Source organism: Jatropha curcas, chromosome 1 (assembly GCF_041381405.1).
Source record: "Jatropha curcas cultivar XTBG-Jc1 chromosome 1, XTBG_Jcur_1.0, whole genome shotgun sequence".
NCBI lineage: Eukaryota > Viridiplantae > Streptophyta > Magnoliopsida > Malpighiales > Euphorbiaceae > Jatropha > Jatropha curcas.
In genome coordinates, this window is record NC_143151.1 from 1673495 (window position 1) to 1695903 (window position 22409).

Genomic DNA, 22409 nt, shown 5'->3' on the forward strand with positions numbered 1-22409 from the left:
AGAATATTTACATTGTTAGACTCTAACAATGTTTTAACTAATTTTTCAATGTTAAAGATTAATCAAGTAGTATGAATTTTATATATTTTGCAATTTATTATACTATGATTAAAACTCATTTTGCAGTTTAAACTTAAAAGCAATGTAAAATTTGCCCAAAAATCATTTTTTTTTTACAATTTACCCTCCTCAACTTAATAAAAAACTTAATTTTTAAAGAAAAATAATTTTCAATATTTTAAATAAAATTTGTTAAAATTAAAAATAAACTTAGAAGTTTATTATTATTATTATTATTCTGTTTTTCAGTCATTAAGCCTAAAAAAAGAGAGGCTAAACTAGTTATACTAAGAGTTGTACTCTGGCCCAAACCCATCGGCCTCTCGCGTTTGTTGAATCTGAAGTCCCTTCTCTTCTTCTTCGTCAGGAGGCACTGGCAGCAAACAAAAAGTTCCTCAGAGCCGTAGCCTTTTCTCAGGCCAGAAAATCCCTCAGTTTTGGAAGCAGCACCCAAAGAATGGAAATATGTGCTCCTATTAAACATCTTGCTCTGTTCTGCACCCGATGCTCTTTGGCAGAAACAAACTGCAAAACCCTAGAAAACGACGCCTAGAAATTCAGCCAAGGTTAAGAATCAGTCTTGTAAGTTTGTTCCTTGCATTGTTTTTCAGGCTAATTTGCATTTGTTTCAGTTATGTTTGCATTACTATACACTAAAACACCACAATCGCTCTCTCCTATTTTGAGATATTTTTGTGATTTGAGTACCCATTTGCGGCTTCTTCAATGTACACCAGTGATTATTAACAGATCTTTCTCATCAACAATCAGTAGTAATAAAGAACAACCGGAAAAAACCTCTTTTACAGTTTCCTACCTCATAAATTCATGTGGATTGTCACCACCGGCCGCTATATCTGCTTCCAAGAGAGTGCAATTTTTAACTCCAGAAAGACCAAACTCTGTCCTTGCACTACTCAATCAACATGGTTTCACCAACTTCCAAATAGCTAAACTTGTTAAGTATGACCCAGGATTTCTTTTAGCTGATCCTGAGAAAACTATTTTTCCCAAGCTTAAGTTTTTCTATTCTGTCGGGATTACTGGCCCAGACCTTGCAAAAATCATATCTGTAAACCCAAGTCTATTACGCCATAGCTTACCGAATTTTATTATTCCTGCTTATAAATTTGTCAGGAGTGCTTTGCTATTTGATGATGACATGGTCATTAGAGCTTTGAGGCCAGGATCAAGAATTCTTCTATATGATGTGGAAAAGATTATGGCTCCTAATTTATTAGTCTTGAGGGAAATTGGAATGACACAATCCCTTATCAATATGTTATTGGCATATCATAGTTCTTTGATATGCCATAAAGTTGACAAGTTCCGGGATAAGGTCAAAGAGGTTATTAATATGGGGTTCTGCCCTACCAAAACAAAGTTCGTCCATGCTCTTCATGCAATTATCAGCATTAGTGAATCAAATTGGCAGCACAAGATTGAGCTTTATGGAAGATATGGTTGGTCTAAAGATGAGATGTTGTCAGTTTTCAAGAAACATCCTCTTTGCATGACCCTTTCGGAGAAGAAAATAATTGGTGTTATGGATTTTCTTGTTAATTTTATGGACATGAAGCCTTCAAAAATAGCTGCAAGTCCTTACCTTTTTACTTCGAGTTTGAAGAAGAGAATAATTCCTAGGGGCTTAGTTATTAAAACTTTGATATTGAAAGGTGTATTGGAGAAGAATATCAACTTCTATTCTGTGTTGGTATTAACTGACAAATGCTTCTTGGAAAGGTATGTGGACAAACACAAGGAGCATATTCCTTATTTGTTCGATGTCTTTGAAGGTAAAGGTAGGATGTACTCTCAGGAGCTAGGATTTCAATATGGGCAGTAACATGTTGATTTTGGTTGGGATGGTGTTTTTTTTTTTTCTTTTTCTTCTTCTCATGTTATTTGTCATATCCATTACATTAACCGCCGAGGATTTGGTGAATTGATGCATTTTGAGACCTGTTCTGCTATGCATAATCTGGTTTCTGGGCATTAGTTTCCGATGAGAAAAACTTGTAATTGAAAATTCCACTGCGAACAGCCAGTGGGTGGAGTGAGTGGAGACGAGCACTTCAAAATATTTCTCGAAAGAGTCCTTTTGTAATGCATTAGCTATTTGCTCCTAATTTGTTGTAAAACGAACAGTTAGCTCACCCTTGCTGCAATTTATGTCGTACTAATACTCTTGTCACCTCATATTGCAGGTTTTGCACTCAATTGGTTTCAAAACGACAAAGTTTTAGGGTACAATACAAACAACATATTTCGAAATATTTTTTATGTTTTAGACCTTAATGGCAAAAAAGATGTCCAATTTATAGTTTTGAGAAGAAAAGTAAATTAATAATTTTTTAGAATAAGAAAGAAGTTTATTATTGAAGTATAAAATGGGAAAGAATGATTTTGTATTTCAAACTATAGTTAATGCATGAGCAATTGTCTCTTTGTCCAAGTAATAGAAATATTGTCATTAGACTAAACATTCCCAAATCATCAATTGCCATATCAAATTTAGTATTATCCATAAAATAATACTTTTATATCTTAAAATATAAATTTTTTAAATCAATGGTAATTTGTGAAGTTAATTATTGTATTTGATATAATTAAGAGTAATATTTAAAAAATATCGTTCATTGTTTTTTAAAATATTCAAAACGATTTATATTTTGGGACAGAATAATTTTTTATATTTATGAGTTAAAAATATTAAAATTCATTGCTTATTTTGTTTTCAAATACTTGTCACATTTAGGTATTTAATGTCTTTTAAGAAGACTAAGGCCCTATTTATTATAATTTTTTATTTTTAGTTTTTTATTTATTAGAAATATGAAGTAGTTTTTAGTTTTTGATTACTATTTTTTTAAAAACTATTTTAATTTTTTTTTTTTTTTCATGATGTGAAAAATTCTTTCAATTATCAAATCTCTCCCTTATTAAGCTATTAAAGATTTTACTTAATAGTTAAAATTCTAAAAATCCAAAGTTTCAAACAAAATAATTAAAAATATTTTACAATTCAATTTTAAAATTTTAAAGTTACAGTAACTATTAATTATTATGTTGAATACACAATATCCAAATATTATAATAAATAAATAATACTAAATGATATTAGATTTACATATATAGAGAAAAAATAATAAATATAAAAATAATACTAAATAGAGAAGAGATAGAAAAAAAGTTGAAAAATTGAATAAGAGACAAAAATATATGCTTGTATATTTTGGATAAATAAATGACATTATGAATAAATAAATAATATTAAATTTATAATAATAATAATAATAATAATAATAATAATAATAATACTAGTAGTAGTAGTATTTTGTTGGGATCTTTTATCATTTTCGGAGTGGAAATTCTTTTTTCCCATCAATTCATTTGTGACAATCACAATAGTAATAATAATAATTTTATGAGGATAAATCTTATAAAAATAAAAAAACGAGAAATATAAAATTAAAAACAGTAAACAATAATTTGTGGTTTCATAAAGTTTATTTTTTATTTTAAAAACAGTTTTCTCAAAAATAAAGAAAAAATATAATAAACAAGTTTAAACAAATAAATTTATTTATTTATTAAAGAAAAGTGAAAAACAAAAAATTTAATGGAAAACAAATAGTAAATAATTTATCAGTGAATTATAAATTATTAAGTGAATTGATTATAATATTTTTAATTTATCTATTATATAAAATTATTTAAAAATTAAAGTAATAATTAACTGATAAAAAACAACTGCAAAATGCTTCTTTTACAGTTTCCTACTTGATAAATTCATGTAGATTGTCACCACAAGCCGCTATATCTGCTTCCAAGAAAGTGCAATTCTAACTCCAGAAAGACCAGACTCTGTTCTTGCATTGCTCAACAAACATGGTTTCACTAATTCCCAAATGGCTAAAATTGTTAAGCATGACCCACGGATTCTTTTATATGATTCTGAGAAAATTATTCTTCCAAAGTTTAAATTTTTCTCTTCTATTGGAATCACTGGCCCAACCCTTGCACAATTCATATCTTCAAACCCACCACTACTAAGCACTAGCTTAAGGAATCGAATTATTCCTGGTTATGAATTCCTCATGAATGCTTTGCTATTTGATGATGACATGGTCATTAAAGCTATGAGTAATCAATCAAGAATTTTGCGACAGGATGTTGAAAAGATCAGTGCCCCTAATTTATTGTTCTTGAGACGAATTGGAACGCCACAATCTTTAATCCGGCAGATCTTGATGCATCATCCTAGTGTGCTGTGCCGCAAAGCTGATAAGTTCCTCGATAAGATCAAAGAGCTTATTGATATGGGGTTCGCCCTACAGGAATGAAGTTTATCTATGCTCTTCAAGCAATTCTACTTAATGAATCAAACTGGCAACGCAAAATTGAGGTTTATGGAAGATGTGGTTGGTCTAAAGATGAGATCTTGAAAGCTTTTAAAAGGGATCCTCGATGTATGCGTTTCTCGGAAAACAAAATAATTGGTACTGTCCATTTTCTTGATAATGTGATGGATTTAAAGCCTTCAGCAGTAGCTGCAAATCCATATCTACTTTCTTACAGTTTGAAGAAGAGAACCATTCCTGGGCGTTTAGTTTTTAGAACTTTGATGTTGAAAGGTGTATTGAAGAAGATCAGTTTCCGTTCTGTATTGTTATTAACTGACAAATGCTTCTTAAAAATGTATATAGACAAACATCTGGAGGATATTCCTTATTTGCTGGATGTCTTTGACGGTAGGAAGTGTCCTCAAGAGCTAGGATTTCAATATGAGCAATAACATTTTGATTCTGAGGTTTTTTTTTTTTCTTTTTTGATCTTTATATCTTATGCCGTTTAGGGTATGTACAGCTAGAGAATTTTGGATAATCTGGTGGGAGGGTTTGGGTTGAATCCTTAGAGCTCCTGTGGAAATGTCAAGTAGACTGTTTGTGTATTGTTTGGAATTCAAGAATTGTTAATGGAAATTGGCAATTTTTGGTCTTTTTATTAACTAGCTATGTTTGTGTGTTTTATAAGGAATGCAAATGATTCGGGTCAATATCATTATGTTCATGCAAAGCTCGCAAAATTAAACAAGAGAAAATTTACATGGTTAGATTTCAACAACCGTCTCAACTAATTTTTTAACTTAAAAAATTATGTAGGACCTACATATGCGAATTTTATGTATTCTGTAATTTATTATACCATGATACTTTTATAATTTTTAATTGAAATAAAGCTCAATTTGCATCATAAATTTGTAAGATGTACAATTTGTCCAAAAATTGAGCTTGCGGCTAGGGCAGTAAACAAGACAAGCCGCTCGTGAGCTGCTTGTGGCTCGGTTTGGTAAAAGCTCGCTCGAGTTCGTTCAATAAGTTTATCGAGCTTAAGTCGAGCTATCAAATTTGTTTAATAAACGAGCCGAGCTCTCGAGTTAGCCTTATCGAGTCAAGTTGAGTTCACGAGTTAGTTCAATAAGCTAAAATCAATTAAAATCTATATTAAAACGAGGTTGTTTTGATTGTTATTATTATTATTATTATTATTATTATTATTATTATTCTGTTTTTCTGTCATTAAGCCTAAAAAAATGAGAGGCTAAACTAGTTATACTCACGAAACTAGATAGAGTTGTACTCTGGCCCAAACCCATCGGCCTCTCGCGTTTGTTGAATCTGAAGCCCCTTCTCTTTTTCTTCATCAGCAGGCACTGGCAGCAAACAAAAAGTTCCTCAGAGCCGTAGCCTTCTCAGGCCAGACAAATCCCTCAGTTTTGGAAGCAGCATCCAAAGAACGGAAATATGTGCTGCTATTAAACATCCTGCTCTGTTCTGCACCCGATGCTCTTTGGCAGAAACAAACTGCAAAACCCTAGAAAACGACACCTAGATCGAAATTCAGCCAAGGTTAAGAATCAGTCTTGTAAGTTGGTTCCTTGCATTGTTTTTCAGGCTAATTTGCATTTGTTTCAGTTATGTTTGCTTTACTATACGCTAAAACACCACAATTGCTCTCTCCTATTTTGAGATATTTTTGTGATTTGAGTACCCATTTGCGGCTTCTTCAATGTACACCAGTTATTATTAAAAGATCTTTCTCATCAACAATCGGTAGGAATGAAAACCAACCGGAAAAAACCTCTTTTACAGTTTCCTACCTCATAAATTCATGTGGATTGTCACCACAGGCCGCTATATCTGCTTCCAAGAGAGTGCATTTTTTAACTCCAGAAAGACCAAACTCTGTCCCTGCACTACTCAATGAACATGGTTTCACCAATTCCCAAATAGCTAAACTTGTTAAGTATAACCCAGGATTTCTTTTAGCTGATCCTGAGAAAACTATTTTTCCCAAGCTTAAGTTTTTCTCATCTGTCGGGATTACTGGCCCAGACCTTGCAAAATTCATATCTGCAAACCCAAGTCTATTACGCCATAGCTTACCGAATTTTATTATTCCTGTTTATAAATTAATTTATGATATTAATTTGCAGCCATGACATATTATTTGGTTTGAGTTTTAGGTGGAGTCGTTCTCTGGCCCAAACCCTCTTGTTAGTTGAATCTGAAGTTCCATCATCTTCGTCAGCAGCAAACAAAGTTAAAAAGAGCCATAGCCTTCTCAAATCTCTAAGATTCCGGAACAGCACAAAAACAACGGAAAGATGTGCTCCTGTTAAAATCCTCCAAATCAACAACGAGACGGTCAAACGTCCTGCTCTGCTCGGCAACACCCCAGAAAACGACATTTGATTGAACTTCAGCCAAGGCTAAGAATTAGTCTTGTAAGTTGTCCCTTGCATTGCTAATTTCATACATTTCAGTGATGATTCGTTTACTCTACTCTAAAACACCACAATTGGTATCTCCTATTTTGAGACATTTTTGTGATTTAAGGACCTATTCACAGTTTCTTCAATCTACACCTGTTACTGTTGTCAGAGCTTTCTCGTCTGATAACAATACGGCAGTAGAAACCTCTTTTACAGTTTCATACCTCATAAATTCATGTGGGTTGTCACGAGAAGCTGCTAATTCTGCTTCTAAGAGAGTGCAATTTGAAAACGTGGAAAGGCCAAACTCTGTGCTTGCTCTTCTCCACAAATATGGTTTCTCCAATCCCCAGATAACCAAAATTGTTAAGTTGTATCCATTGCTTCTTTTAGCTGATCCTGAGAAAACTATTTTTCCAAAGCTTATGTTTTTCTCTTCTATTGGGATCAGTAGCCCAGACATTGCAGAACTCATCTCTTCAAAGCCAGTTGTATTAACCCATAGCTTAAGGAATCGAATTATTCCTGTTTATAAATTCCTCAAGTCTGCATTGCTATTTGATGATGACATGGTTATTAAAGCTATGAGTAGGGGATCGAGAATTTTTCAACACGATGTGGAAAGGGTTAGTGCTCCTAATTTGTTGTTCTTGAGAGAAATTGGAATGCCACAATCCTGTATCCAGCTGTTATTGATACATTATACTAATTTGTTATTGTTTAAAGTTGGCATGTTTCGCAATAAGATCAAAGAGGTTATGAATATGGGTTTCTGCCCTACAGAAACGAAGTTTATCCGTGCCCTTGCTGCAATTACTCAAAATGAATCAAGTTGGCAACACAAAATTGAGGTTTATGTAAGATGTGGTTGGTCGAAAGATGAGATCTTGTCAGCTTTCAAAAAGGATCCTCGATGCATGACTTTTTCGGAGAAGAAAATAATTGGTACTATGGATTTTCTCGTTAATGTGATGGATTTAAAGCCTTCAGCAGTAGCTGCAAATCCATATCTACTTTCTCACAGTTTGAAGAAGAAAATAATTCCTAGGGGTTTAGTTATTAAAATTTTGATGTCGAAAGGTGCATTGGAGAAGAATATCAGTTTCTCTACTGTGTTGACATCAAGTGAGAAATTTTTCTCAGAAATGTATGTGGACAAACACAAGGAGCATATTCCTTCTTTGCAGGATGTATTTGAAGGTAGGATGTGCCCTCGAGAACTAGGGTTTCAATATGGGCACTAACATGTTAGATTTAGATTTTTTTTTATTTATTATTATTATTTTTGTATATCTCTGTATGGCTTAACCACTAAAGATTTGGTCAGCTTAGTGTAGAGAATTTTTGAGACTTGTTTCTACTATGGATAATCTGGTGGGACAGTTTGTCCTCAATCCTTGGAACTTGAGTGGTTCTTATGAAATTGTTTGGAATTCAGGTCCTTTTTTGTTTTTTAATTAACGTTCATATTGCTAAAACTAATGAAATGCTTGATAGAGTGCAAATGAGTCAAGCTAGGCTTTGACTGCTTCAGGTTTGAGTAGTTATTAACAAAGTTAAAGTTTTGAAAGCTAAATGAAATTAATTGAACTTGAATTATTTTTTTTATCAATTTACATTATAAATTTAGAAATTCATCAATTTATTGAAAAATTAAAATATGTAGTTTAAAGAATTTAATATAATATAATTTTTTTATAGTAAATGTGTAGACTTTAATTATTATTATTATTATTATTATTGTATTAAAAATTATCTTTTGGCAAATAAGTTTTAAAATGTATATCTATATGTAAGAATCCTAAACAAATGTAGAGATGAAAGGAATGGATTAGGGCATATGAAATGTAGCGTTTAAGTATCTTATTCATATGATTTCGCCCAATTTAAAAATAATCAAAATGCTAAAAACTAATTAAAAATCTATTGTTTAATATTGTTTTCTACACTCTTTTTGTGCATATCCAAACAATAGAAATTCCCTATTTCTTTCGGCTTTTATATAGGTATATAAAATTTACTTAAAAGATAAGTGTTTATGCCATATATTAATAATTTAAAATTTTAAATTTGAACATAGTATTATCTTTTTCCTTTCAAATAACAGTGCATGAGAAATGTTGGGCTCCTCATCGTGAATGAAATATAATTGGGTTTCTGTCTTAGTTAGACTCATTCTCTGGCCCAAACTCAAATAAAATCTGAAGCCCCTTCTTCATCAGCAGCACCCAATATACAGAAAGACGTGCTCCTTTTAAAATAAACATCCTCCAACCGGCAACGACACAGTCGGCGCTCTTGGGAGAAGTAACCACAGCCGCCAGCTCTAAGAATTAGTCTTGTAAGTTCGTTCCTTGCATTGTTTTTCTGGCTAATTTCCATATATTTGAGTATGTTTGCTTTATATTACAATAAATCACCCCAATTGCTCTCTCCTCTTTTAACACATTTTTGTGATTTGAGAACCCATTTGCCGTTTCTTCAATCTTCACCGGTTATTATTACCAGATCTTTTTCATCAGTTGACAATACAAAAATTAGTAATCAAAAACAACTGAAACAAACCTCGTTTACAATTTCATACCTCATGAATTCATGTGGGTTATCGCGGGAAGCCGCTAATTCTATCTCCAAAAGAGTGCAATTTGTAAGCCCAGAAAGGCCGGACTGTGTCCTTGCTTTTCTGAAAAAACATGGTTTCTGCAATTTCCAAATAACAAAAATTGTTAAGTCACGTCCAGAGATTCTTTTAGCTGATCCTGAGAAAACCTTTTTACCTAAGCTTAATTTTTTCTCTTCTATTGGGATAACTGGTCCAAACCTTGCAAAATTAATATCTTTACTACCAGCGTTATTAAACACTAGCTTAAGGAATCAGATTATTCCTGCTTATGAGTTCCTCAAGAGTGCTTTGCTATTTGATGATGACATGGTCATTCGAGCTTTGAGATCACAATCGAGGTTTCTTCTATATGATGTGGAAAAAACTAGTGCTCCTAATTTATTGGTCTTGAGAGAAATTGGAATGCCGCAATCTGTAATCCAGCACATCTTCATACATCATCCTAGTTTGCTGTGCCATAAAGCTGAGAAGTTCCACGATAAGATCAAAGAGCTTATTGATATGGGGTTCTGCCCTACAAAAACAAAGTTTATCCATGCTCTTGCTTCAATGCTCCAATTCTCTGACTCAAATTGGGAACACAAAATTGAGGTTTATGGAAGATGTGGTTGGTCTGAAGCTGACTTAATGTTTGCTTTCAAAAAAGCTCCTGAATGCATGACTTTTTCAGAGAAGAAGATAATTGGTTGTATGAATTTTCTTATTAATGTGATGGATATGAAGCCTTCAGAAATTGCTGCATCTCCTTACCTTCTTCATTACAGTATGAAGAAAAGAATCATTCCCAGGGGTTTAGTTATTAAAATTTTGACGTCTAAAGGTGCATTGGAGAAGAATATCAGTTTCTATACTGTGTTGGTATTAAATGACAAATGCTTCTTAGAAAGGTATGTGGACAAACACAAGGAGCATATTCCTTATTTGCAGGATGTCTTTGAAGGTAGGATGTGTCCTCAAGAGCTAGGATGTTTTTGATATCTAATTTCTCAAAATGAATCAACTTGGCAAAACAAAATTGAGGTTTATGGAAGATGTGGTTGGTCGAAAGATGAGATCTTGTCAGCTTTCAAAAAGGATCCTCGATGCATGACTTTTTCGGAGAAGAAAATAATTGGTACTATGGATTTTCTCGTTAATGTGATGGATTTAAAGCCTTCAGCAGTAGCTGCAAATCCATATCTACTTTCTCACAGTTTGAAGAAGAGAACCATTCCTAGGGATTTAGTTATTGAAATTTTAATTTCAGAAGGTGGATTGCAGAAGAATATCAGTTTCTCTTCTGTGTTGACATTAAGTGAGAAATGCTTCTCAAAAATTTATGTGGACAAACACAAGGAGCATATTCCTTCTTTGCAGGATGTATTTGAAGGTAGGATGTGTCCTCAAGAGCTAGGGTTTCAATATGGGCACTAACATGTTAGATTTTGATTTTTTTTTTTATTTATTTTTTTATATCTCTGTATAGCTTAACCACTAAAGATTTGGTCAGCTTAGTGTAGAGAATTTTTGAGACTTGTTTCTACTATGGATAATCTGGTGGGACAGTTTGTCCTCAATCCTTGGAACTTTGAGTGGTTCTTATGAATTGTTTGGGATTCAGGTCTTTTTTTGTTTTTTTAATTAACTTTCATATTGCTGAAACTAATGCAATGCTTGATAGAATGCAAATGAGTCGAGCTAGGCCTTGAGTCTGAGTCAAGTATCGTCATGAACATGTAAAGCTTACAAATTTACTGCTTAATGTTTGATTAAATCTGCAGGAGCTTTAAAGCTATGTTTGATTAAAATCTGCAGGAGCTTTGAAGATATGTTTGATTAAGCTTCCTGAACTAACCCTAATCAAACTGATTGAAACTTGTGACCTTAAGCCAATTTCTACTACCCCAATTCCATGATAAGTTATGGCAATTGACTTAGATTCCACATTAATAGTTTTAAGTTTTTAATATAGGAGTTACATGAACTTGAACTTCCCAACTTGGATAGCTAGTTTTTGAGTTGTGGACCAGTGATTCTCCCAAAACCAATTGATTGGTATCACAGCCAATTACCACTCCTTCTAGTTGCATGAGTAACGTAACAACCGTAACAGCTTTAGAGGAAGCTTTTATATTTCAGGTTTCGGATCTGTTAGATAAAATTAGGTGTTTTGACAGTGTTTAGCTATTTAAGTAACTATTAGTTCATAAGCTATGTTATCAAGTACTATATAAAAAATAATCAAAATGCTAAAAACTATTTAAAAAGTTTAGTTGTTCGGTAATATAATTTTCCACGCTCTTTTTGCACATACCCAAACAACAGAAATTCTCTATTTCTTTCAGCTTTTATATAGGTATATAAGTGTTTATGCCGTATATTAATATTTTAAAATTTTAAATTTGAACATGATATTATCTTTTTCCTTTCAAATAACAGTGCATGAGAAATGTTGGGCTCCTCATCGTGAATGAAATATAATTGGGTTTCTGTCTTGGTTAGACTCATTCTCTGGCCCAAACTCAAATAAAATCTGAAGCCCCTTCTCCATCAGCAGCACCCAATATACAGAAAGACGTGCTCCTTTTAAAACAAACATCCTCCAGCCGGCAACGACACAGTCGGCGCTTTTGGGAGAAACAAACTGCACAGCCGCCAACTCTAAGAATTAGTCTTGTAAGTTCGTTCCCTCCATTGTTTTTCTGGCTAATTTCCATACATTTGAGTATGTTTGCTTTATATTACAGTAAATCACCCCAATTGCTCTCTCCTCTTTTAACACATTTTTGTGATTTAAGAACCCATTTGCCGTTTCTTCAATCTTCACCGGTTATTATTACCAGATCTTTTTCATCAGTTGACAATACAAAAATTAGTAATCAAAAACAACTGAAACAAACCTCGTTTACAATTTCATACCTCATGAATTCATGTGGGTTATCGCCGGAAGCCGCTAATTCTATCTCCAAAAGAGTGCAATTTGTAAACCCAGAAAGGCCGGACTGTGTCCTCGCTTTTCTGAACAAACATGGTTTCTGCAATTTCCAAATAACAAAAATTATTAAGTCACGTCCACAGCTTCTTTTAGCTGATCCTGAGAAAACCTTTTTACCTAAGCTTAATTTTTTCTCTTCTGTTGGGATAACTGGTCCAAACCTTGCAAAATTAATATCTTCACTACCAGCGTTATTAATCACTAGCTTAAGGAATCAGATTATTCCTGCTTATGAGTTCCTCAAGAGTGCTTTGCTATTTGATGATGACATGGTCATTAGATCTTTGAGATCACAATCGAGGTTTCTTCTATGTCATGTGGAAAAGACTAGTGCTCCTAATTTATTGGTCTTGAGAGAAATTGGAATGCCGCAATCTGTAATCCAGCATATCTTGATACATCATCCTAAGTTGCTGTGCCATAAAGCTGAGAAGTTCCACGATAAGATCAAAGAGCTTATTGATATGGGGTTCTGCCCTACGAAAACAACGTTTGCCCATGCTCTTTCTTCAATGCTCCAATTCTCTGAATCAAATTGGGAACACAAAATTGAGGCTTATGGAAGATGTGGTTGGTCTGAAGCTGACGTAATGTTTGCTTTCAAAAAGGCTCCTGAAATCATGACTTTTTCAGAGAAGAAGATAATTGGTTGTATGGATTTTCTTGTTAATGTGATGGATATGAAGCCTTCAGAAATTGCTGCATGTCCTTACTTTCTTCATTACAGTTTGAAAAAAAGAATCATTCCCAGGGGTTTAGTTATTAAAATTTTGAAAGGTGCATTGGAGAAGAATATCAGTTTCTATAGTGCGGTGGGATTAACTGACAAATGCTTCTTAGAAAGGTATGTGGAGAAACACAAGGAGCATATTCCTTATTTGCAGGATGTCCTTGAAGGTAGGATGTGTCCTCAAGAGCTAGGCATTCAATATGGGCACTAACATCTATTATCCTACTAATTCTTTTCTCCACTCATCAGAAGGATTAAAAATTCATGTTCTCAAAAAAAAAAAAAAAAAGGGGGCCAGTGAGTGAGAGGAGCTGGCCAGCTAATTAACATGTGAAGACAGAGAGAGAGGCTTCAAGAGGACAAAATGGATAAATATAAATAGAAAGAGACAAAATGTGTTTCCTATCTCTAATTGATTTTCTTAATTTTAACATTACTTGTCTCTTATCTATGGAGCATCTTAGTTGCTTGGTCAACCCTGTCTTAATTCTATTTGATTAACAATATATATATATATATATATATATATATATATATATATATATTCACAAGTTGCAAATTGCTAGTTTATTTATTTTCTACTCTTATTCACTAATTACATGTTCTGAATAATAATTTACAACACAAAGCCCACCTTATTAGTGCACCAAATTTTACTTTTAAATGTTACTAAAAAAACATAATTTATGCCAAACAATACTTGAAATTTATGACTTGTTACAATTACAATGCAACTATTTTTAATTTTCTGATAAGTATATTCTATAATGAAAATTAGGAATTAATTACACCATTAGGGTCTGTTCGGTAATTTAGTTGTTCTAGCATCTGTTAATAGTTGCTTTAATAGTTGTCAGTTAGTATTTGCTTTAATAGTTGTCGGTTGTTTCACTAGTAGTTAATTGTTAGCGGGTTAAAAGGGTATAAAAGGGGAAAACAAGATAAAGACAAGTTACATGTATAGATGTCATAAAAAAACAAATATAAAATACTAAATGTTTAAGAAGATAGTGTTTCGTACGTTTTATGAAACAGTTTCAAACTCTAAACGCTAAGATATAACTCTAACAACATACAAAATTCAAACTTTAAAACCTTAAAATGGTTAGTTACTTTAAATTTTTTTTTTTTTTATTCTCTCGATAATTTTTTTTAATCAATTTTATTTTCACAAAACGTTCTAGTAACTACAGGTGTACTATGTGTATCCGATTAGAGTTAATTCGGTTTTCATTAACCAGTCCTCGAACCATTTGATAAAAAAAAAAAAAAAAGAAAAAAAAGAAAATGATCTACTACCAAGTCGAAGCTGATGAAGTCAACTAAACAAGTAAACATTTTTCTTACTCCTCACTCATTGTGAGAAATTTTCAGATCTCAAAACACTAAAAAATACAAGCTTATGAATCACATAATTAAATTAATATCATCCTTTTTGTTCTTCATCTGAATTTGAAACTTCTTCCATTTATTAATAAAAACCAAAAACTAAATTAAATAATTCATTAAAATAACAAAACTAATGTCTTTATATTTTTATTTTTTAATAATTAGGATAATAAATAATCGTTAATAATGTTTTAATCTTCGCATAATTAATTTTTCCTTAATCCACAAATGGAATTGCAATGTAGGGTATGATTGCACCATATGAAGATAATAATGGGATGTGTTAGGACTAGTAGCTGTCCAAACGCGTTGTCCCTTACCCCACAACCAAAACTTTAGGGCAACAACTATGCCCTAAACCTAAAATGATTAGGTCTTTTGACAGCTAGCTATACTACCCATTTCTATTTCTAATGCAACCTCTTCTACGGTTATTCAAACATAATAAATTCAACAGTAAGACTTTCCTAAATTCGAGGGTATGACTGTCAACAAAATTTTAAATTATTATTATTCTACTCTCTCTTTTTTTTTTTTTTTTTTTTTATATTTCGATAAATAGAAAAAAACTACAGAATCTACTAACGGCAACCTTACAAGCAGCTAAGTGAGTGAAGCAAACACCCAACCAAAAAATCCGCGACCGAAAGTGAGTCAGCTGGCAGTGTTATCTAACGATTGCCACGTGTCACGATTCCACCAATCACGCGAACGCGACAACATAATAGCCGTTGACACAGTGGCCGACGATTAATATCATCTTCTTTGCCTTTTTCTTGGCGCATTGCAATCCCCAACGTCTTTAATTTATCTCAGATCCGTTATCAACGGTCATATTTCTCAACGACTTTTTACATTTAATAAAGGAAAAATGTGGTCTCTACTTGGTACGTGCCCGTCATTCCTTATGGGAACTAAGTAGACTTCGTACAAATGATAATAAAAATTTAAAGTTTATTATAAATGATTTACAAAAAATTATATTTAGCTTTCATTCTATTTTTTTAAAAAATATAAGATAATTTTATTTCTTTTTTCTTTATTTAAAAAAACACAGAAGCATATATATTACACACTTTTTATTAGAATTATTTTTTTTAATTTTTTTATTAGAATAACTAACCATTCTATATTTGATATTCACTTGTTTTATTATTTTAAATTTACACCAGGCAAGCCTATAAATAGGGTAAATTATTTTCTCTCAAGTGTTTAAAAGGACTTCACGCTTCAGAATTTAAACTCAATACCTAAAAGAGATTCCTATTATCTCATCTCATTTCACGGGATGAATTACATTATACTCTAACATCATTTAATATAAAATTCAACGGTGTCGTAATGCACTCGGTGAATTTATTTATTTTGGTGAACAAATTAATAATTCAACAACAATTAAACAACTTTCTACTAAATTAATACCTAAAAGACCAAACAACAATTATGGCAAACGCGTCTTTGAAAAAAATTATTGGTTAACAAATGATACTAATACTAATAATTAATTAATTAATTGATTAATTCAATCTCACAATACGCGTAAATGAAGTGCAAAGTCCAAACAAACAAGGCCAGGCCAGCTTTAAAGTGACACCTAAACTAAACTTTTTCTTTATTATTTTTCTTTTCTTTTCTTTTCTTTTCTTACAATCTTGATCCAACATATAACTACTTTAACTACCTGACTTCCTCTCTCTATATAATCTTGCATTGTAAAAGAACACAACCCCAAAATTAGCCTCCAAAATCTTCTCTAACGGCCAAACAAAACAACACCCACCGCACAATTCTTTCTTACCTCTCAAATGCTAAAAATTTTCCTTCTTTATCATCTTCTTCATTCCCTTCTTGTCTATTTGCTACCCAAGAAGCTTAGGTTTCTCCTACCTTCTTCTTGGTTACCCCACCAAGCCAATTTCCCTCCCAACAAAAAACCTCCCTCCTCCTCCTCCAACACCTCCTCCTCCTCCTCTTCCTCTGTTGTCCATAAAAGAATGGACACCACTGAACTCCGCCGTGTCTTCCAAATGTTCGACAGAAATGGCGATGGAAGAATCACAAGAAAGGAATTAAGTGATTCGTTAGAGAATTTGGGTATTTTTATTCCGGATTCGGAATTAACTCAAATGATCGATAACATCGACGTTAATGGCGATGGGTGTGTAGACATTGAAGAGTTTGGTGTTCTGTATCAGTCTATTATGGATGAGAGAGATGAGGAGGAGGATATGAGAGAGGCTTTTAATGTGTTTGATAGAAATGGAGATGGGTATATTACTGTTGATGAATTAAGATCTGTTTTGGCTTCTCTTGGGCTTAAGCAAGGGAAGGCAGTAGAGGATTGTAAAAGGATGATAATGAGGGTTGATGTTGATGGTGATGGAATGGTTAATTTTATGGAGTTTAAGCAAATGATGAAAGGTGGTGGTTTTAGTGCTTTGAGTTGATTAATTTCAATTAATTTAGCTTGAAACTGAATTCACAGAAAGGGAAAAACTTTCCTAAACCCGGCCGATTTGTTCATATACTACACTCACATAATGGGTGTGATTGTGGATGTTCATGTACTCGGCCTAGACAATAAATTTCTCCATTCTGTAAATATTTTTGCTACCGAAAGGAAGTCGATGGGACGGACTCGATTTCGCCATTTGTCATCGTTGATAAGCGGAAGCGGTTGGATCATTGACATTTTTTATACATCAGGTAATGCCAAATCATCATTGCTATTGATCCCTAGATTGGGGAACAGAAAAATTGAAAGAAGGCAGGTTGGGGCAAATTTGGGAGGATTGAAACAATATAAATATTTTTGGTAGTCACAAAGAGACTATCTGTATTGACTAGTTTTGAGGGTGTGTTTTTGTTGTTTTTAGTTCGAATGTTGTAGGATTGGCTTGGTGGGCTACCTACTGTTTCTAATTATGATAATCTCCTCAATTCTTTTTTTTTTCTTTCTACCTTATATTTCTTTTCTATCTTTTACTTGTTTTTTTTCATGTTTTGTGATTTTTTTATTCTTTATATTGATGCTTAGAAAATGAATCAAAAGAAAAAGAAAATCTATAGTTCAATCATGACTTTGCTTTACATTTTGTTCTGCAAAAGACATGATTATTATTGAAATCTAAAAGTATAGGTACCCTGATAAATTTGAAGGTGTTACAAGGCAAATCATATACACTTTAAAGGGAAAAATCTATGCATTTAGCTAGAAATTTTTTGAACGAGAAGTTTCAATGTAACTCTTTAACCTTATATATCCATAGATTTCAAGATAAATATTCAATCACTTTATAGGTTTTTCAAGATAAATATTTGACTATAAATGATTGCCAAAAGTATAATTAATCACTTTATATGTCTTTCTTACCTAAATAATTTTCTCCAAACTCCAAGGAAAGAGAAGAAGACATCTTTCCTCGTGTGATTTTATTTCCTTTGATTGCTTCCCACCAAATCAACCAAGGAAAGCAAATCCTTCTCCTTATCTCTTCCCTCTGCCCATCTTCCCAATTTTCCCTCTAACCAAACATAACTTAGCAAGAATGGAATAATGCTGGATAGCAAGCTGGCTTGTTGTCTTCAAGTCTATGACAGCTTGAGATTACCCTATTTCAAGCAAGTCCATGTGGGTGTTTGACATTTTTCAATTGCCATGTTTTGACTTCTTACTTAGAATATATATATATATATATTTTCTAATTGCAATAAGGAGGTATTATATATTAATATTCCTCCCTACCAGTTAAGTTAGAGGTGAATTATTCATGATGAAACTAAAAAAACTCTATAATTTCATCAAAAGTTCAAATTTTGATCAATAAAATGAAAAATGAAAAATGAAAAATAAACCAACTTATATTTTATTGGTTGAAATATATTCAAACACTAAGGAAATATAAAATGAAAAATGAAAAATGTATCATGGTATGGCTATTCAAACTCTAATTTATAACTATGCCATTAAAATACTGTAATGTGTGTGTATATATGAACAGCACATGAAGATAATTAAAAAATGCTTGAAGAAATATAAACTAAGCAATTGAAATGTGAAACAAAATAACTTGGGTACCTCTATTGAGAGCACCACCAAGTCATACAGGTACCTGTAATCAATTGATTTTGAACAACTATAAGATGATGATAAATCACTTAATTATTAATTGTTTAATTTAGCAGTTGGAGATTATTTGAAAAGCTGTTCAACTGAATGAAGAATGACTATATATACATTCTCTACATATAGTAGAGTCTAAAGATATTGATTTGTTTCCCATCAGAATAAGCTAATCCTTCTATGTAATCTGCATTTTGAAATATTTAATTCCAATAAACATAAAAACACAGGCTTATCCTCCTGCAATGAGGTGAAGAAGCAACATAAGCTCCAAGAAGAAGCTGGAGCACTAAAACGATTACAATCTCACTATGGACCAAAAAAATGTAACTGCAAACAGAGGGCAACTTCAGTGAAATAAAAGCAAAAAAGAAAACAAAGAAAAATAAAAGGGGTAGAGAGAAGGCATTTGTCTACCTTAGACCCAGTTGAGCAGTTAGATTAGAGAATAGCTTGCTACTAAAATTCAAGTAACATGCCGCGGTCATCTTTGTCCACTCAGATTAGTATGGAAATATATCAACAGATTCGCAGGTCGTATCAGGCCAATGAGATACATGCTCAACCTCAAAGCAAATCCAGAGTGGTGAGTTTGCCCAGCTCTAATTTGGCATGAATATTCTATCCGATTAAAAGTTGCATTCCGAACTATAGATTGCCAAGTTCGATTTCTTTCAAGCTGTTAATTATGTCTTGAACTCTAGTAGACATAAAGTCAGCATGTTCTTGAAGATCTTTAAGAATCATGTGTAGCTCTTGTTGAATCACTGCAGATCGTTGTCTTTCATGCTGCAGCTCATCATATAAATCCTTGATTTTCTTATCCTTCTCCTCCTGCAATCATATAGGACAACTTAGAGTTGAAGAATGATGATAAAAGACTTGGAAGTTTGGTTAGAAGCATTAATAAAATGAAAATGAATAGGAAAACAGGAAAATTGATATAATATATTAGTAGTTGTTTCTCCATTATCACAAGATCACAGGCAAAAAGTTTCTACAGCCAAAATGCAAGCGTGAACTGATGATCTTACACATGCATTGTGGATAGGTTTCTCACATGATATGACTTGAACATTTTTTTTTTTATCATGCATTCCTGGAATTCAGCAGATTACAAGCTTGACAGCACTAAAATGTAAATGGATGAGACACAAGCGTACTATGGCAAAATATAGTTGTTAACATTTTAGGGATCTAGTTTATGAACTATGATAACCACAAAAATTGCAAGAGGCATGGGACTCAAGTTTTATAATATATAATCCTTGGCTAGTTATGAATAACTTGCTGACAAAATGTTGATAAGCTCCTTATAAATTGCAGAGAACAGTTTTTCATATCCAGATATGATTTAGGGTTCATTATTAGCTCCAGAACACAAGGTTTCAGACGAGATGAGTTACCTAAGAAGAGGGTAATGGTGTTAGGTTCAAGAACATAAATCTGGATATCGGGGAATCAAATACAGGTTAAGTCCCAAACATATCCATGGCTTTTAATGTGAATTGAAACTCTGAGACTATACTGTGATTGTATCCTAATTATAAATACAGTAAGATAAAAGCATTTATCTGACTGCTATCTGAGCTATACCTCATTGAGTATATTTATGGTTGGCAATTCTCCAGGAATTTTACAATGAGTCATTAACTTGTGGTTGTGCTCTCGGACAAATTTGGTAACTACCCATTTTCCACCATCTCTTGCCGCCAACCTTATCATGGCTTTGCATCCTTCCCTAGTAATAGGCCGAGGAGGAAGAACTCTATCTTTTCTCAGTGCATGCTTTGCAGCACGAAAACCTTCTCTAGAACAAACAAAGTCACGTCCTATAACTTCCATGTTCTTTAGTGAATGCCTGATCCGATTGGTTCGTATGGTGAAACCTATCTGCTTGGCGTAGTCATAATAGAAATCCCTTGCATCATCTAATGACGGAAAAGTCATCCCAGTAGATGGTTCCAAATCCAAACTGTTTGCACTTAAATTTTCTATTGATGGTTCAGTCAAAATCATTGTATTATTAACAACATTATGCGAATTGCAGTTTGGCAACAGCCCATCTTCTACGTCTTCACATTCTTCACCAACTTCAAGAGTTCCATCATCTGAGATTTCATCACTATCTAGACAATCATGTCTATCAACTGTGCTAGCCATAATGTCCCTCCAAAGGGAAAATTCTATCCAATGACCCGAATGGAATTGGTACAGTTCTTGTCATAGGCAATGGTTACAAGTACTAGGCAAAGCAACAAAACCTCTGTAGCTACAACAGCACATCATGCATTCTGGCTGTCAAATAGATACAAAAGAATAACAAGTGAATTGCAGCTATATGAGCAGGAACTTCAAAGTATTTTGACACAATATATTTTCATCTTTCATTGGATATAAAATCAACCTCATTCCATCATGTTGTTTATATCTCAATACATCAAAAAGCAATGTAATTAATAAAACAACTGCAATTGGATAATGTTGCTATTCATTCCCCATATGTTAAACATACAAAAGCAAAAAAAAAACATAGCTAATTAAAAAGGAGAACATGTTCCTTCTGCCGGTTCTAGTTGACCCAATGTAGGAATTCCCTCCACCTTATCCTCTCAAAACAAAATCTAAGGTAAGTGGAAAATATTTTCAGCTATTCAACTAAACTCCATTGGATGATAAAAATTCAAGAAATGTACACACACACACAAACACACACAGACGCACATACAAATTTAAAATCTATGGTTTGAATTCATTGAAAATTAGGAAGTAGCAGCCAGTGCCCAAGGAGTTGAGGTAAGAGATTCATTTTTCAGCTGAAAAAAACACGATGAAAAAAAATGCATTATAATTCACTGAGATCTAGTACTATTTGTTATCCCATATTTCATTTCCCTCAACCACCCTTTTATGAATTAATAAAAATATTTTTTTTTTCTTTTATTCTACTCAATATAAGCCCAATATTTAAAACAAAAGCAAAAACCAAGAAAGTTTTCCCTTTTAAAGGGCTTTTAGATAAATATCTTTTGCAGAGCCAAACTACCTACAAACACTTGTTTGGTTGCCCAGAAAAAGAAACCTTCTCCACAAATTAAAGATTCCGCAATAACAACACCATATGAATCAATCCACAAATTAATTTAGCTGATACCTACAATCAACTAAATTGATCAATTTTTCTTGAAAAAATAAAAAGGTCAAAAAATCATATAACAATAACCCAATTTCCCACTTGAGCCCTTATTTTATAGGCAACCAAACAAAGAAAAGAAACTGTACCAACAACTTCATTTAGTTCACATTTCCATTAATCCAACAAAAACCCATTTCACCAATTAGTTATATAAAATCTCCCAATATCTTCACAGCTTGAAAATTGAAATAACCATGCCTCTATAATAATTGCCACAATCAGCTAAATAGAGAAACAGAAATTAAGCTTACACAATGTGGCTGAGATGAGCCTTGATATCAGCTTTTTCGTTCTTAAGTTTTTCAGCAGCTAAAATTGTTTCAATGCGCTTGTGGCGTTGGTTTCAGTCGGAGTAGGATACTATGGACTGATTGTTTCCTGAAATGGAGATGAAGACTAGAGAATGGGGATCAGATAGGGGATCTGGAGCCTGACATTTAATCAAACGGTCAATATTTACTTACTTAGCACATACGAACGACACACGAGCATTACTTAATTTGTACACTCTCATCAAATTAGTGCACTAAATTATC

The 22409-nt window shown here is 32.9% G+C and overlaps 6 protein-coding genes and 1 pseudogene across 6 annotated transcripts; 6 read left to right on the forward strand and 1 right to left on the reverse strand.

The window, feature by feature from the left end:
* Positions 1 to 340: 340 nt before the first annotated feature.
* Positions 341 to 2259, forward strand: LOC119370965 (uncharacterized). Its single transcript, XM_089723197.1, has 2 exons — positions 341 to 626; positions 1198 to 2259. The coding sequence occupies exons 1-2, from the start codon at positions 565 to 567 to the stop codon at positions 1904 to 1906; spliced, it is 771 nt and encodes a 256-aa protein (XP_089579323.1). The 5' UTR covers positions 341 to 564; the 3' UTR covers positions 1907 to 2259.
* Positions 2260 to 2450: 191 nt separating this feature from the next.
* LOC149498754 (transcription termination factor MTERF8, chloroplastic-like) lies at positions 2451 to 4984 on the forward strand (annotated as a pseudogene).
* Positions 4985 to 5686: 702 nt separating this feature from the next.
* LOC105628381 (uncharacterized) lies at positions 5687 to 8295 on the forward strand. The gene is made up of 2 exons (XM_089723199.1): positions 5687 to 5988; positions 6590 to 8295. Exon 2 carries the CDS (start codon positions 6892 to 6894, stop codon positions 8080 to 8082), a length of 1191 nt encoding a protein of 396 aa, XP_089579325.1. The 5' UTR covers positions 5687 to 5988; positions 6590 to 6891; the 3' UTR covers positions 8083 to 8295.
* Positions 8296 to 9154: 859 nt separating this feature from the next.
* LOC105628384 (transcription termination factor MTERF8, chloroplastic) lies at positions 9155 to 11064 on the forward strand. The gene has a single exon (XM_089723207.1). It carries the CDS (start codon positions 9231 to 9233, stop codon positions 10434 to 10436), a length of 1206 nt encoding a protein of 401 aa, XP_089579333.1. The 5' UTR covers positions 9155 to 9230; the 3' UTR covers positions 10437 to 11064.
* A 1103-nt stretch (positions 11065 to 12167) lies between these two features.
* LOC119370964 (uncharacterized) lies at positions 12168 to 13641 on the forward strand. The gene has a single exon (XM_089723202.1). The coding sequence runs from the start codon at positions 12168 to 12170 to the stop codon at positions 13374 to 13376; it is 1209 nt and encodes a 402-aa protein (XP_089579328.1). The 3' UTR covers positions 13377 to 13641.
* Positions 13642 to 16216: 2575 nt separating this feature from the next.
* On the forward strand, positions 16217 to 17519 carry LOC105628386 (calmodulin-like protein 3). The gene has a single exon (XM_012209780.4). It carries the CDS (start codon positions 16360 to 16362, stop codon positions 16999 to 17001), a length of 642 nt encoding a protein of 213 aa, XP_012065170.1. The 5' UTR covers positions 16217 to 16359; the 3' UTR covers positions 17002 to 17519.
* Positions 17520 to 18698: 1179 nt separating this feature from the next.
* Positions 18699 to 22398, reverse strand: LOC105628387 (protein FAR1-RELATED SEQUENCE 5). Its single transcript, XM_012209781.4, has 3 exons — positions 22125 to 22398; positions 20274 to 20975; positions 18699 to 19511 (listed from the first exon to the last, which is right to left on the reverse strand). Exons 2-3 carry the CDS (start codon positions 20838 to 20840, stop codon positions 19326 to 19328), a joined length of 753 nt encoding a protein of 250 aa, XP_012065171.1. The 5' UTR covers positions 20841 to 20975; positions 22125 to 22398; the 3' UTR covers positions 18699 to 19325.
* Positions 22399 to 22409: the final 11 nt, after the last annotated feature.

What these genes read in the sequence shown, in the direction of transcription:
- LOC119370965 (XM_089723197.1), top strand. Translation starts at nt 565, where the DNA reads ATGCTCTTTGGCAGAAACAAACTGCAAAACCCTAGAAAACGACGCCTA. An exon ending in CGCCTAGAAATTCAGCCAAG is followed by an intron (nt 627 to 1,197) that starts GTTAAGAATCAG and finishes TAAATTTGTCAG; the next exon opens with GAGTGCTTTGCTATTTGATG.
- LOC105628381 (XM_089723199.1), top strand. Translation starts at nt 6,892, where the DNA reads ATGATTCGTTTACTCTACTCTAAAACACCACAATTGGTATCTCCTATT.
- LOC105628384 (XM_089723207.1), top strand. Translation starts at nt 9,231, where the DNA reads ATGTTTGCTTTATATTACAATAAATCACCCCAATTGCTCTCTCCTCTT.
- LOC119370964 (XM_089723202.1), top strand. Translation starts at nt 12,168, where the DNA reads ATGTTTGCTTTATATTACAGTAAATCACCCCAATTGCTCTCTCCTCTT.
- LOC105628386 (XM_012209780.4), top strand. Translation starts at nt 16,360, where the DNA reads ATGCTAAAAATTTTCCTTCTTTATCATCTTCTTCATTCCCTTCTTGTC.
- LOC105628387 (XM_012209781.4), bottom strand. Translation starts at nt 20,840, where the DNA reads ATGGCTAGCACAGTTGATAGACATGATTGTCTAGATAGTGATGAAATC. An exon ending in CCATAAATATACTCAATGAG is followed by an intron (nt 19,512 to 20,273) that starts GTATAGCTCAGA and finishes ATATGATTGCAG; the next exon opens with GAGGAGAAGGATAAGAAAAT.